This window comes from Heptranchias perlo, chromosome 8, assembly GCF_035084215.1.
Source record: "Heptranchias perlo isolate sHepPer1 chromosome 8, sHepPer1.hap1, whole genome shotgun sequence".
Taxonomy (NCBI): domain Eukaryota; kingdom Metazoa; phylum Chordata; class Chondrichthyes; order Hexanchiformes; family Hexanchidae; genus Heptranchias; species Heptranchias perlo.
The window spans coordinates 11,751,094-11,767,125 of NC_090332.1; the positions used below are offsets into that span (position 1 = coordinate 11,751,094).

Consider the following 16,032-nt stretch of genomic DNA (forward strand, 5'->3'; position numbering starts at 1 on the left):
AGCAACCTAGGATGCATCCCATCCGGACCGGGTGACTTATCTACTTTAATTACTGCCAGGCTCTCTAGTACCTCCTTTTATCAATTTTAGTCTATCCAGTATCTCAATTACCTCCTCTTTTACTGTGACTTTGGCAGAAGAATGGCCATTTGGGTGAGGGACCAGAGAGCTGCTGTGCCATCTGGGAAGGGGGGCAGAAAATGGAAAAAGAAATTGTGCAATTCAGGTTCCCTCTCTGACCAAACATAAAGTATTCTGCAATACTTACAATTTTATATTGAATATAAAACTGTATTTGTCTTTCTAGTCACCTTGAGGGGGAGTTGAAGCAGCACCTCGGAGAGGTCAACTTGGATGAAATGTCAGTCGAAGAGTTAGAATTCTATTATTTCACGTAAGTCAGATGCATCTGCACTTTTCTTGAAAAACTTCATGAATTAGATACCAATATTTATCCCTAACCAACATCACTAAAACTGATTGCCTGGTCATTATTACATTGCTGTTTGTGGGACCTTGCTGTGCGCAAATTGGCTGCCACGTTTCCTACATTGCAACAGTGACTACACTTCAGAAGTTCTTCATTGGCAGTAAAGTGCTTTGAGACGTCCTGAGGTTGTGAAAGGCACTATATAAATGCAAGTTCTTTCTTCTTTCTTAGATGCCACCATTGATTGCATTGAATTCAAATGTATTTGAATTACATTTGTCATCTCCCGGACTTAAATTTGAGAGTCAGAGAAATTGCATTTGTTAAGTGTACATTAATATGTAATGATCTGAGGTTAGCATCAACAGAGCATTAGTGCATTGTTGTCTATGCTGCCAGAAGTGCTCCTGTTCCGCACCCATTAGGACGGCCTCAACCGGGATCTTGGGTTCATGTCGCGCTACACGTAACCCCACCAGCGAATAAAAGTTATCTGTTTTTAATGCAACGGGTCATTTTCCGTCTTTCTCTTCCTTTCGGATGTTTCTCCCTCTCTCTCTCTCTGTTTTGTGTTCTGGCCATTTGTATATTCGGTGGTCCTGTAGGTAACACCTCTCTGTCTGAACACTTTGATTGCCTTGACAACGGGCAGTTGGAATGATTATCTGTAATCACCAGGTATTGTTCTCTGAATATAAATGCGAAACGTTCAAGGATTTCCTGACATTCACCTGACGAAGGAGGAAGCCTCCGAAAGCTTGTGATTTTCAAATAAAATTGTTGGACTATAACTTGGTGTTGTAAGATTGTTTACAGAAGTGCTCCTGGGAGTGAACACTTTTAACACACAGGCCTGCTGCTACTAACATTTTTTTTTGACTTGCTAAACTCCAGTTGAAAGGCCAGAGTGAATATTTACTCATTCTTGCCCTCTAACCCAAATCGTGTTAATAACACCTGCTAGCAGTTGATAAGGCAGCAGAGAGAATTGGCAGAAGTCCAGCTTGGAGAAGGAGTGATTGTGAAGAGCAACTCCAGTCCACACAGCAGCAAGCTGGACAGGTTGAAAGAAGGGGATGATGACTGGTAGCAGAGCAAGGCCAGGGCGGTCTGAGGCCATGAGAGAGGTCTACCAGGGTTCACCACTACCCCAGCATATGCACTGCAGCAATAGAGCTACTTCAACCCCACTGAGGAGATATGCCTCACCAAGGCCTCCACAGATAACCTGCCTCATCTTCTGGAACCAAAATTCAACCAAACAGCAACAGAAGTATCACACTGCTCATTAGTGAACCAGACCGTTCGCAACCTTGGCGTCCTATTTGACCCTGAGATGAGCTCCCGACCACATATCCGCTCCATCACCAAGACCGCTTACTTGCACCTCCGTAATATCGTCCGTCTCTGCCCCTGCCTTAGCTCATTTGCTGCTGAAACCCTCATCCAAAGCGCTTCTGGCTGGCTTCCCATCTTCCACCCTCCATAAATTTGAGCTCATCCAAAACTCTGCTGCCCGTATCCTAACTCACACCAAGTCCCGTTCACTCATCACCCCTGCGTTCGCTGACCTACATTGGCTCCCGGTCCAGGAACGCCTCGATTTTAAAATTCTCACCGTGGGACGTTTTACTACATTGAATGCAAGTTGTTGTTGTAGTGGTAAAAGTGATCGTAGCCTTTTTGACACAACCCCCTTCCAGGTGACAGAAGGTGACCTGGCCAGAGTCAGTTTGTGGTTCACCTCCGAATTACTTAGGTCACATATACTCTGTTGTGGCATTCTGCTGAATAAATTAAAGTTGGCATCGGCATGCAGCAGGAGTTGATGGAGTTTTTCGGAACGTGTAGCATTCCCAGGGTACAGAATGCCATTGAGTACAACCATGTGCAAACTCAATCCATGTGTATATTTAAACATTCGTGTGACATTCCATGGTGCTGATCAATAGAAAAGGATATCACCCAGTGATCATCCAAATGCTCTGCAACCACCACTAAATCAGGCTTTGTTGCAAAGTTGAGAAGCTGGTGATATTGAACCTTGCATGCTCCCTTAAGCCTTCCACACTTCCTGGGTGTATAGTCAATGTTATTGAGTTCTTTGTACTGTTTTGGTGGCAGACTTGAAGTGTAGCAGTTGCAAAATTACTCTGATGGCAGTATCCTTGACCTAAGTAGAAAAATTCGAATCTTCCAAACTACTTGCAAAAGATTTTTGCTTTTTAAAACATCAGCTTAAAAATGACCTGTTGACTAATTATACCTGTTCATAAAGCAGCTAATTTCTGCAGTAATACAGAAAACACCTGTACGGTTTGCTCCAGAACAATGCTACATTTTTTGGCTGCCAACTTTGTTCCCTCTTATTTCCATAGGAAAACTAGAGCTTATTTTGCAAAATTCAAAGTATACCAAGAAGCTCCTGAACTGTCGTCAGCAAAGTCAACCACCGCTAAATCATCATACATATGAATGCATGGCTTTCGGAGAATGCCAACAATGCTCATATCTTCCGGCACTGGCTCGATGGGCCGAATGGTCTCCTTCTGTGCTGTAACCATTCTATGATTCACTGAATCATGGGTTCCCCAATTATTTCGGGGTGCACAAGTTGGCCTGCTGACTCTCTGGCGATATGATTCATGGCACCACAATACAAACCCTGTGCCTCCTCACAAAAAGCACCCAATGCCCAATTGAGAGTCAGGAATGTCATTGAGTGGACATTTGCAATACAAAACCTTGGTTAGACCGCACCTGGAGTACTGTGAGCAGTTCTGGGCACCGCACCTTCAGAAGGACATATTGGCCTCGGAGGGAGTGCAGCGTAGGTTTACTAGAATGATACCCGGACTTCAAGGGTTAAGTTACGAGGAGAGATTACACAAATTGGGGTTGTATTCTCTCGAGTTTAGAAGGTTAAGGAGTGATCTGATTGAAGTTTATAAGATATTAAGGGGAACGGATAGGGTGGATAGAGAGAAACTATTTCCGCTGGTTGGGAATTCTAGGAGTAGGGGGCACAGTCTAAAAATTAGAGCCAGACCTTTCAGGAGCGAGATTAGAAAACATTTCTACACACAAAGGGTGGTAGAAGTTTGGAACTCTCTTCCTCAAACGGCAATTGATACTAGCTCACTTGCTAAATTTAAATGTGAAATAGATAGCTTTTTGGCAACCAAAGGTATTAAGGGATGTGGGCCAAAGTCGGGTATATGGAGCTAGATCACAGATCAGCCATGATCTTATCAAATGGCAGAGCAGGCACGAGGGGCTGAATGGCCTACTCCTGTTCCTATGTTCCTCAAACGAACCTGATGTTTGAATTATGTTGGGGGATTGCTGGGAGAAAGTTGGCAGAAAGAATTCCTGGGATCTCCTCTACCACTGGCAGTCTGCAAAGCAGTGATCCATTGGCACACTATAGTGCACACCTGGTTAATGGGGACGATTTTAACTTCTGGGTGGCCGACTGGAGCCATTGTGAGGCCCTGGCCTCATTTAAATGGAACAGGCGAGCTGCGGGCACCAAACGGCGTCCTGATGCAGCTTCAGACATTTTATGTTCCAAGCACTTCATCAGGCCTCATACCATTTACTTGGATCTAGACTGCTGGTTTACACCTTGTGTGCTGTCCTTCCATTTCTCACTGAAACTGCACACTCCACAGTCAGCTGAACGTATTGCATGTAATTTATACTGATTAAGTTACTGTTGGGCAGTATTCTTACAGGTACTTTCTAAATGGCCATTTTTTCTCTTTTGGAAGCCACTCAGAGGAACATCAAACTTTAAGAGCTTAAAGGGCAAAAATCGTAACTCTCGTTTAATGCACTGCCTATGCACTGAAAGTAATTTCATACCTTCTGACAGAAATGGAATAGCAGAATTTTTACATGCTGTTTATTTTATCCATCAAAACCTAACAAGAATAGAAGTGGCATTATATTAAAACATTATACCATTCAGTTGTTTCTACAATAGGTTTCTTATCACAATAGCATATTAATAGGGAATCCCTCAGGCTAAGAGGATCTCAATGAATTTGTTTTCTCTCTCAACTGGGAGAAGGCTATTATTCTGAGGCAGCAATCAGTAATTCCTAATAACTGACCCAAGAAGCTCCTGAATTGTCATCAGCAAAGTCAACATGGTGCTGTCCAAATCAATCCTGCTCAGTCACAGCTGGTTTTGCTTGTTCTCATAGGCATTGATGGTTGGAGGGGAGATCAGCTAGACTCCAGTCGCTCAGATTCCCAAGTCCACGGCCTAATGATCAGCACAGAGCTACATTGCTTTTTCCAAGTCTTTGACAGCCAAATCTGTTCAGCATGAACACATCTGTTCATGATTAAATGCCAACTCCTTAAATGTTAACAGGAGGTACTTACAGTTCAGGGAACACAAAGTTAGTCGGGCTTCCTTAATGGCTCAGTGAACTGCATAGTGTGGTACTGGATATTGGGCCATAGGAAAGCTCGAGTTTAATCCCTGACCCATGCTCAGTTAGCTATCTCAGTCAAGGTGGTGATAGGGGTGTTACAATTCGCCTCAGTGTCTCTGGGCTGGGGGAGTGGCGGGATTGGAGAAATCAGCCAAGTTTTCCACTTCTGGTTGCTGCCTACTGAGTCCTACTGGAAGTTGTCCCAAGAGACTGTGTACTATCCACAGCAACTCTCCAAAGCTTCTTCAGCAGCACCTCCCAAACTCGTATCCTCCACCACCTAGAAGGACAAGGACAGAAGGTGCATGGGAACACCACCACACACGCACACACCAACCTGGACAGATATCAACATTCCTTCATTGGTGCCGAGTTAAAATCCTGGAACCCTATGCCTAACAGCACTGTGGGAGTACTTTCGCCACATGGACTGTTTGACCAAATCAATAACTACAAAACTTTTTTGTTGGAAAAGGGTAGGGGAGAAAGTATATATATTGGCTACGATATAGTTCAGTCAGTGATATGTATTGTTATTTTTGGGTGACCAACTGTCGAAATCACAACAGTGAATGTGTCAATTATTAATCCTTCAGTGTGGACATTATTACACCTGTAGGGCATGGAATGTGCACCAGTATAATACAATGTCAAAATCACTAGCACTCCCATATCATAGAAGGTTATTTTCAGGCACTGTAATACCTTAAACACAGCCATTGAAAGCTCCTCAAATATGTGACCTTCCATTGAAAGACTAAAAAAAAATTAAATATAATCACAGAGAGGGTAAATTTAATCATTTGACTGCCAGGCAGCAAGGAAAGCTTCACGAATATGTTTTATGTGATCTTTCCTTGAAGTATTCTTTTAACTTTCTTCCATATGTGGAAGAAAAAGATACTTTCCCTCGAGAATTAGTACACTAACACCTCTCTCTCTCTCTCCCCCCTTGCAGTCTGCATGATTTTGACAAAAATATGTTCTTGGATGGTCTGGAAATAATGACTGCACTGGAAGAGTCTCTTGAAGAGCCCCTGGCTGCTTTTCCAACAGAAGACATGATGACATTACTAATGGGTATAATTTATGAATGAAGTCTTGCGATCGCCTGTGCAGCCAAATCATTCTAACCCTGGACCTAAACACTTTAGAATGAGATCGAGCCACTCCACCCCCAAGGCAAAAGTTTATCTAAGTTAAAAGTCTTGCATCTCGTGCACACTTCCTGTGTCATACTTGTAACACTTTCCTCATCACACATAGTTAATAACAGCCCTATAGTTATGAAAAAAGCATATCCTCCAACTCACCATAAGCAACGCCACAAGAAATATGTTTGTGTCATTTAAATTCTTGTGAATAGTGCATATTTCCTGTAACACTTACTTCCTGTAAAACACCAGTTTGAATTCACATTTTTGGAATGTTTACACCTAATCTGGTTTTTAAAACCCAGATTATGTAAATTACTGTTCAGTTACCAGGCCAATCTCACCTTCAAACATTAAACCCGGTTGAGGAATTTTTAACCTTAGAACTTCCCGCGGATCTCAGTTTATTGCGGGTCTGGTATAAATTGCTATACAGAGCTGTTCCTTGTAGTAAAGAACAAAGTTGCTTTTACTTCAGTATACTCACCAATAAGCCTGCCTTTCTATCATCAATATATCGTCACTGTTTTCTTTTTGTATAGAAATGACAGATGAAGTTTTGGAAAAGGATGATGTAGACAAGGATGGGTATTTATCCTACTACGAGTACATGCACTCACAAAACAGGACAGCGAGTCCTACCACAATCCTGGATAAAACCGCAAAAGAAAAAGCTTCAAAACAGAAAACCTGATAAGAATCAAAGAGTTTAGAAAGCAATGAAACTAATAAAAAAAAAGGGGCAAACAAATCTGAGTCACATTTTATGTATAATGTTCTTTCTATATATAATTCATTAAAATGTATGGGGGAAATATTATCTGACGTTTTACGACGTTAAAGGCGCTATATAAATGCAAATTGTATTTTATATATATATATATATATATATGCTGGATTACAATCTGGCTGAATGATTCCCATTTGCCACTGAGCAAATGCCATGTAGCTGCTTCCATCCCTTATAACAACAATTTGCAAGCCGCTTCACAAGAGCGATTTTCAAATAAAATTTGACACCAAGCCACATAAGGAAATTTTAGGACAGGTGACCAAAAGCTTGGTCAAAGACATAGGTTTTAAGGAGTGTCTTAAAAGAGGAGAGGTAGAGGTTTAGGGAGGGAATTCCAGAGCATAGGGCCTAGGCAGCAGAAGGCACGGCCACCAATAATGGAGCGATTAAAATTGGGGATGTACAAGAGGCAAGAATTGGAGGTCGGGAGGGGGCGAGGCCATAGAGGGATTTGAAAACAAGGATGAGAATTTTAAAATCGAGGCATTCCTGGACTGGGAGCCAATGTAGGTCAGCGAGCACGGGGTGATGGGTGAACGGGACTTGGTGCGAGTTAGGATACGGGCAGCAGAGTTTTGGGCGAGAAGTTTATGGCTGGTGGAAGATGGGAGGTCGGCCAGGAGAGCATTGGAATAGTCAAGTCTAGAGATAACAAAGGCATGGATGAAGGTTTCAGCAGCAGATGAGCTGAGGAAGGGGTGGAAGACGGGCAATGTTAGAGGTGGAAGTAGGCGGTCTTGGTGATGGAGTCGGAAGCTCAGAGTCAAATAGATCTCCAAGGTTGCGAGCGATCTGGTTCAGCCCCAGACAGTGGCCAGGGAGAGGGATGGAGTCAGTGGCTAGTAAATGGAGTTTGTGGCGGGGACCAAAGACAATTGCTTCGGTCTTAATATTTAGTTGGAGGAAACTTTTGCTCATCCAGTCGGACAAGCAGTGTGACAAATCAGACAGTGGAGGGGTCGAGGGAGGTGGTGGTGAGGAAGAGCTAGGTGTCGTCAGTGTACACGTAGAACCTGACGCGTGTTTTCAGATGATGCCGCCGAGGGGCAACGTATAGATAACCATGTAGGGGATCATGGTTAGATCCTTGCAGGACGATTGCGCGAGTGGGAAGAGAAGCCATTGCAGGAGATTCTCTGGCTATGACTGGATAGATAAGAATAGAACCATGTGAGCACAGTCCCACCCCCAGCTCGATGATGGAGGAGAGGCGTTAGAGGAGAATGGTGCAGTCAACTGTGTCAAAGGTTACAGACAGGTTGAGAAGGGATAGGTTACCACAGTCACAGTGACATAGGATGTCATTTGTGACTTTGATAAGGGGCGTTTCAGTACTGTGGCAGGGGCGGAAACCTGATTGGAGGGATTCAAACTTGGAGTTGTGGGAAAGATTGGCAGAGGTTTGGGAGTCGATAACACATTCATGGTCTTTGCAGAGAAAAAGGAGGTTGGAGATGGGATGGTAGTTTGCAAGGTCAGAGGTGGGGGGGGGGGTCAAGGGTGGTTTTTTTTGAGGGGGGAGGTGATGATGGCAGATTTGAACAGGTGGGGAAAAGTACCTGAGGAGAGGGAACCATTAACAATATCAGCTAACGTGGGGCCAGGAAGGGAAGTTGGGTGGTCAGCAGTTTGGTGGGAATAGAGTCGATGGAGCAGGAGGCAGGTGTCCTGGTCAAGAGGAGCTTGGAGAGCGCATAAGGGAAGATAGGAGAGAAACCAGAAAACGATTCGATCTCAGGGCTAGGGCGGGGGGATCCGTAGTGAAAGTTTGGCTTTGTGGGCTAGAGGGAAGGAAGCGGCAGAGGCAGAGGCAGTTGAATGGATAAGTCTCAATCGTAGTGACAAAGTAGTCCACGAGCTCCTCACAGTTGTTGGTGAGGGTGGAGGAGGCAGGGTTTAAGAAGACTATTTGTAGTGAAAAGCTGAGGGATCATCCCAGGATGATCCTGGAATCGTGAGCAGTTTCAAGAGGCGAGCAGGACCAATCGTGCTTTAGGTGGTCTAGCCAGGTCTGACAACGAAGCAGGTCATAATCAAGTCTGTGTCCCTTGGACTTAAGGGTGCAGAGATGAGGGCTGTACCAGAGGGAATGACCAGGGTGAGAGTAATGGTTTTAATAGGGACATGGGCATCACAGGTGGCAGTGAGGGTGTGACTGAGCAGATCAGTAGCTGCAGAAATGTTGTAGTGAACGAAGGTCCAAATGCTAGACAGTTGGGAATTTGAAAGTGCTGTTGTGACTTGAGGGATGATTTTTTTTTTTTTACAGGGGCGAACACAGAAGTGTGGTTGGGAGGGAGGAGAAATATGTGGGTGGAGAGGGATACAAAGAAGTGATCAGAGATGGCCTTATCCACAATTGACATGACGGGAGTAGAGCGGCCGCATGAGATGGCAAGGTCGAGGGGTTGGCCGTGAATATGTGTAGGGGAGTTTACATGGAGGGAGAGATTATGGGAGGCTAGGAGGGCAGTGAACTAAGAGAGAGAGCATGATGAGTTGAAATCACTGAGGATGAGAAGTCGCTCGATGAGATACGTGGCATGGTACTTGGGTGGGCAGTAGAGAATGAGGATTTTAAAAGGAGGCAAGAGGGGTGGAAAAAAGTGAGATGCTCAAAGGAGGAGAACGTGCCAGAGAAGTAGGGGGACAGACCAAGGTGTGATTTGGTGATAATGGCCACACCACCACTGTGGCACTCTGGGCAGGGCAAGTGGTTGAAGATATAGCCAGGCGGGGTTTTTGATATCCTACGAAATCTACAATTTCTTTCAACGGGCATTTCCATTTAATAATACTTTCCTTTGTAAGGCTTCCCTGATGGCTCAGCAACTTCGTCCTGTGAGCAAACCAGGAAAAACCATGCGTGATCCATCCCCGTTTGGTCAGTGCTGAGTTAGTTTATCTCAGCTGCAATGGTAACAGGGACAGTGCAATTTGAGCAATGTCCCTGGGTTAGGGTCAGGATCCACAATCCTAGCCTCTATGCAACAATCCCTGCTGGACATGAACATCACAGATGAGGACAAGGTGGTTGCATAGCCTACTGGCATACATGGTAAAGGTTTGCATGTTAATAACTTGTCAGCTTGGTAGGACTCTCGCTGTGAAGTCAAATGGCTGTGATTGCAAACACAAGACAGGATTCCAGTACTTGAGCACATAATCTCAGCGGATACTACAGTTTAGTATTGAGGGAGTGCTGCATTGTTGGAGGTGCCGTCTTTTCAATGAGACATCAAATCAGTAGCCCCATCTGTTGATCAGGTGAATGTAAAAGATCCCATGACACTATGAAGAAGAGCAGGGGAGATCTATTGGAAACGTGGGCAACATTCATCCCTCAAGCATCACCACCAAAATAACTCACTATTTAGCTCATCGCTGTTTGTGGGACCATGCGGTGCGCAGGCTGGCTGTTGTGTTTGCCTGTGTAGCAATAACTGCACTTCAAAAGTAATTCAGTGGCTGTAAAGCACTTTTGGACAGCTTGAGAATGTGAATGACACTATATAAATGCAAGACATTTTTCTTAATAGCCACTTGTCAAGGTACGTGAGGGAAACTAGTGAAGCCATACTCCAACAAGAAGTCAATGCCTTTTGAATGAGGGGGTGAAAAGAATGCTCCGATATATATACTAACATATTTCATGGGAGTTGTACTTTGTATATTGTTCTATTCTTGGTGATGCGACCTATAATTCAACTGAAACAACTGAGCTGGCATCTAATCACAGAATCATACAGCACAGGAGGCCATTCGGTCCATTGTGCCAGCTCTTTGAAAAAGCTATCCATGTAGTCTCACTCCCCTGCTCTTACCCCATGGCCCAGCAAACCTCTCCTTTTCAAGTAAATGGGAGTATTTTTTGAAATGTGTCTCATCATTCTTACTCCTCCCCCTTCCAAAAAAGTACAAAATCGAGAAGGAAGGTAACATAATTTGCTTTAATAGTTATTTTTTTCCACAACATTCTGTAAACCTCTCGTATCGTGGTATCAACTATAAAACCATAATTCAAATGCTTATCTGCATGTTGTGTACATCCCAACTTTACTAAGTCTATATGTTTTGCTAAACATATACAAAGAAAGCAATGCAACATACATAGGATACTCCAATAGCAATAGGGTAAAGACACAAATCAATGAACACTAATTGATTAAAGTCAACATGGTATTCATCAGTAGTGGGCGAGGTCTCACTTCATTTCTGGATTTAAACCAGTATCTGATTATTACATAAAAAAGTGGCAAGTTTAGGACTAATCAAACTAAAAAACTATTTCATCTAAATCAACTCAGAATTGTACAATGAACAATTCCACGTTAATTTGAAATAGACCATAACTGGATATGAAGCTGTTTTAAAAGGTCCAGCCTGTAGTAAAAGATCAGTCCCTCTTAAGTAATAGCGGATTTTCAGTCATCAGCAGACCTCTCTCATATAAGGCAACAGCTAAGGAGATCTGTAGAAAGAAGGAAAACACAAAGGCTGGATGGTTAGGAATGTTTCCTTCTTTTAAAATTAAAAAGACACTTATTGAGAGCTTCCCTGATGGCTCATGGAGTTTATCCAGTGAACAGCAGTGTCGTATAAAGCTCTAGGTTTGATCCCTGGGCTGTGCTTGGTTAGCTGACCTATGACAGTAAGGTTGCTGCAATTGGCCTCAGTGTCTCCCAGTTGGGGAGAGGGGAGATTAATTAGCCAGGGTTCCCACTACAGATCACCATTGAGCTGAAAGGATGTGTCTGGTTATTGGGTGAGGACAGGACCACAATAGTTAGCTGACATTTGAACTGTCGAGGTCCATGTGTGAATAATGGCCACAAGGGCGAGGTTCTGGGAGGCAATCAGCATCTGTGGAACCAATGCCCCAGCAAGATGTCAGCATCTTTGGGAAGAGAGATGGGGAGGAAATATACTGGCAAAAAAAAAAGCTTAACGAAGTGCATCATTTCATTCACAAAATTCTGCACTGTTGTAACATTCTATTTACAAAATATAAATATCAACCCGAGTCAGGTAAAAGGGTCATGTGATGGCTGAATGAATAAAAACAATCACCGATCTGACGTGGTATTGAGCCATACAACCGAGGAACATCTGGAGGCTTAACCAGTGGTTTGAGTTAGCTGATACCAGCTGGGGCAGCAGTTGAAGTGTTACAATTGGCCTTAATGCTTCACAGTTGCAGAAAAAGGTTCAGCAGCCAGGACCCTCTCCTGCTGGAAAATGCATATGCGCTGGCACTGACCTACCTCAACATAGCAGTTCAGGAACTATTATGTTCTTTACATCATTCAATTATTTCTATTGGGACTCATCAACTTAAGTTCAACTCTACTCCCCCTCCTCCCTTCCTTTTCCAACTCTCCCACCTCCTTTCTCTGCCAATCTTCTCACACCTCCTTCCTGAGGTGTTGACACCATCTGGGGTACAGTTATGTGGGCTCCCTTGTTTGAGTGAACCTAGAGGGGAGTCTGGGCAGGCTATTCCATCTCAGGTCATCATAGCCTCACCCACCATGTGCACATTCAGCAGGGGTCACTACCTAGTGACACAACTGGAAACTCTGGCCAATTTTCCTCTCTCCAGGCAAAGGGTACAGGGATTGGCTCGAGCCACCCTATTGCTGTGCCAAATGAGATCAGCTAACACCAGCACAGACCAGAAACCATAGAAACTACACCACAGGAGGCAGCCATTTAGCCCATTACACTTGCGCTGGTCTTAGCTCTGTAACTGGAGCTATCTGATCCCATTCCTCTCCCCTTTCTCAGTAGATAGTATTCTTTTTTAAATATCTATCCAATTCCTTATTGTAACACAGCTAGTGCCAACCCAGTTGAAATCAGGTAACTTAGCACAGACTAGGCAAGCAAATGTTTCTTGGGCTTGAACTTTACCCTACCCGAGAGATTTCATACCTTGTCATCAAGATTTCCAGCTGGAAGATTATCAACCTTTATATATTGTGGGTATGAGCAAAGCAAGAGCTCTACCCCATCAGCAAGCTGGAAGAGAAATGTGAACATTTTATGTTGGTAGAAGTGTATTTATTACTCAGTTCTTTAAGCATGTCATGTTACACCTTCTACCTACAGTCAACATATCACCCAGATGAAAAACACAAATTGGTAGGGTGATCTAGCAATCATTTTTCTGGCCATACTCTACAAATGACCAAACTTTGAAAGAAAATCTCAATGAAAATAAAAACATTTTTTTTACTCTGCAGCAAATGAATGCCGCACAATTCATCTTACCTCTGGATCTATTTCTATGCATTTTGCTTCCTCCTTGTGGTAGTGTCTGGAATTTTCTACTGTGTAATACAGCAATATGTTGCCATTCTCACCACATAACCTATTGAGAACAAGCAATGCAGACTAACTTCAAACATGTATATATTAGCAATTTTTGTGCACATCATTGTATGAGAAGTCTGTGCTGGAGAAATAGAACAGTCTTCCACTTTTGACACCCAAGTTCAGCATTACGCACTAATGAAGCGTAAAACACCCTTCACTTTGTCTCAACAGGGTGTCTTAAGACCTGTTTTTGAGAAGCACCTCTGCTGCACCACAGCACCATATCCATCTCCAGTAATAGCCTCCCTCGTGAAAATCTGAGTCTGAGAATTTAATGCTTTTATGCAGCACTTACTAGGAAGTGGGATGAGAGTGCCCAAGTATTTTCTTGAAGGACTCTTACAGCCGTAGAGAGAGAGATGGGACTGGGTCTGAACTCAGGTCCCAAAAGGTGAAAGCACATTTTGGCGATCCACTGCGCCATCCAGTTTCCTTATAGTCTACCTCATTTGAAAAGTATAATCCTTACTGGCATGTATTACACAAAAAAAGTTATAAATAATGAAGAAACCATTGAGCATAAGCAAAGTGCTGGCCTTCTCATTTCCTCAGTTCTTAATTGCTGGACTGATTTTACACATTTTATTTGGCTGATTGAGGAGAACTGTCCTACATAATAGCATCACAAACCTTTATGTCTCTACTTCTGCATGCCAACATGTCTCTTTCCATCCCCTCCCCCACAAGGAAAATTCTGAAACAAACAAAATGCTAGGCAAACTATGGGTCGATCAGCATCTGAAAGACTAGGAAAGGTTAACACTTTGGGCGCAACATTTAATTGGAACTGCAGAGGGATGGTCTGGACTGTGGACCTCAGCACAGCTCGATCACTGACAGATGTGAGCTGTGCTGCAGGATGGGTTACATTTTAACTTTCTTCTCTGTTCCAGCCTGCCACAAATTTAAAAAACGGTTTGAAGTAGTTGCCTCGTAAAGAATCCACTGGAGTCTAGCACTCTACAGCCATCAACTGCTAGCTATGATCCCAGTGCTTTTATGTTTAATGGACAAGTACCTCTGATAAAATCTGCATTCCTCCAACTCTGGCCTCTTATGCATCCCCTAGTTCCATTGGCAGCCATACCTTCAGCATTCTAGGTCCTAAACTCTGGGGCTCCCTCCCTAAGCTGTGTTTCCACCTCTCCTCCTACAAGACCCAAAGTGAAACCTACCTCTTTGACCAAGCTTTTAGTCACCTGTCCTAATATCTCTTTCTGTGTCAATTTTTGTATTATTAAATTCCTGTGAAGCGCCTTGGGATGTTTTCCTAAGTTAAAGGCGCTATATAAATGCAAGTTGTTGTTGTTTATGAGGAAAATATTCTCATTACAAATCACTACCCCCCCTTGCCGTTCTGTCTCAACCATATAAGAACATAAGAAATAGAAGCAGGAGTAGGCCACAGGGCCCCTCGAGCCTGCTCCACCATTCAATCAGATCATGGCTGATCTTCGACCTCAACTCAACTTTCCGCCCGATCCCCATGTCCTTTGATTCCCCTAGAGTCCAAAACTCTATCCATCTCAGCCATGAATATATTCAATGACTCAGCATCCACGTCCCTCTGGGGTAGAGAATTCCAAAGATTCACAATCCTCTGCATGAAGAAATTCCTCCTAATCTCAGTCTTGAATGGCCGACCCCTTATCTTGCGACTATGCCCCCTAGTTCTAGACTCTAGCCAGGGGAAACAATCTCTCAGCATCTACCCTATCAAGCCCCCTAATAATCTTATATGTTTCAATGAGATCACCTCTCATTCTTCTAAACTCGAGAGTATAGGCCCATTCTACTCAACCTCTCTTTGTAGGACAACCCTCTCATCCCAGGAATCAATATAAATTAGGAAATCAATTTTTCCATTTAGTGCAGTGCAGTTCTCCACTCAGCAGGAAACCCAACAAGTCAGGTTGGTAAAAGACGCAATTACAGTACACCATCCAACTGCAACTTCCAACAGGAATTGGTGTCCTGTGTGTTCCTGGGTACAGAACATTGGAGTTTTTCTGTTAATGACGCTACATGAATGAAAGTTATCAAAACTAGTACTCATGGTCTTAATGTTTTCCAACAGGAAGGAGATTTTGGATAAATTGTACAGGTGAGACATAAAAAGAGTGACAAACTTTGCAAAGAAAGATCCTCCCTTTTTGATCTATTTGTGAAGGTAATTCTTTCTGATCTTTTGCCCAGGTGAATCCTATCCACTCCTCTGTCCTTAGGTTCACACACATTTTAACATTTTATATTTATTTTTCACCAAGTAATTAACTATTCTAGTTTTCAATGATAAGCTCTCTTTCTCTCCACTTGTCCATTAACTTTCCAACATAAAACAATAGATTGAATGCACCTTCTTCACAGAGAAGTTTCAGTTTTTAAAGAGATATATAAAACGAGAACACATACAGCTGTCTCGCTATATGAAGATGCACAGTTGTGGCAGCCCACTCGAAGAACTTGCATTTATATTGCACCTTTTACGAGCTTAGGGCATCCCGAGCACTACTTCCCCAGTTAAGTACTTTGAGATTTAGTCACTGTTGTAATGTAGGGAACCGTGGCACCAATTTGCAGACAGCAAGGTCCCACAGTGATGAGATAAACAAACAGATATTCTGTTTTTGGTGGTGTTGGTTGGGGGGATAAATGTTTGCCAGGACACCAGGGAGAACTCCCTGGCTCTTCTTCGAAAAGTGCCGTGGAAATGCTCAGGATCCTGTTTGGCGCGCAGCCCTCTGCCAGTAACATTTTATGCTTTCAGTGCATACTCACTCTTTTGGCGAGCGACGACAGCTTCTTATACTTCAATTTTATTCAAAAATG

At 43.3% G+C, this 16,032-nt stretch overlaps 2 protein-coding genes across 2 annotated transcripts in view; one reads left to right on the top strand and one right to left on the bottom strand.

The window, feature by feature from the left end:
* Window positions 1–323: 323 nt before the first annotated feature.
* Window positions 324–6,783, top strand: LOC137324144 (multiple coagulation factor deficiency protein 2 homolog). The gene is made up of 3 exons (XM_067988284.1): window positions 324–394; window positions 5,837–5,958; window positions 6,575–6,783. The coding sequence occupies exons 1-3, from the start codon at window positions 360–362 to the stop codon at window positions 6,724–6,726; spliced, it is 309 nt and encodes a 102-aa protein (XP_067844385.1). The 5' UTR covers window positions 324–359; the 3' UTR covers window positions 6,727–6,783.
* Window positions 6,784–10,756: 3,973 nt separating this feature from the next.
* Window positions 10,757–16,032, bottom strand: part of riox1 (ribosomal oxygenase 1) — a 42,653-nt gene continuing 37,377 nt past the window's right edge. The window contains exons 13-15 of the mRNA XM_067988669.1: window positions 13,099–13,198; window positions 12,760–12,846; window positions 10,757–11,296 (exon numbers count right to left, since the gene is read on the bottom strand). Of these exons, the coding sequence (XP_067844770.1) occupies window positions 11,222–11,296; window positions 12,760–12,846; window positions 13,099–13,198 (262 nt within the window). The 3' untranslated portion in view covers window positions 10,757–11,221. The remainder of the gene's footprint in view (window positions 11,297–12,759; window positions 12,847–13,098; window positions 13,199–16,032) is intronic.

What these genes read in the sequence shown, in the direction of transcription:
- LOC137324144 (XM_067988284.1), top strand. Translation starts at nt 360, where the DNA reads ATGTCAGTCGAAGAGTTAGAATTCTATTATTTCAC. An exon ending in TTAGAATTCTATTATTTCAC is followed by an intron (nt 395 to 5,836) that starts GTAAGTCAGATG and finishes CCCCCCTTGCAG; the next exon opens with TCTGCATGATTTTGACAAAA. An exon ending in CATGATGACATTACTAATGG is followed by an intron (nt 5,959 to 6,574) that starts GTATAATTTATG and finishes CTTTTTGTATAG; the next exon opens with AAATGACAGATGAAGTTTTG.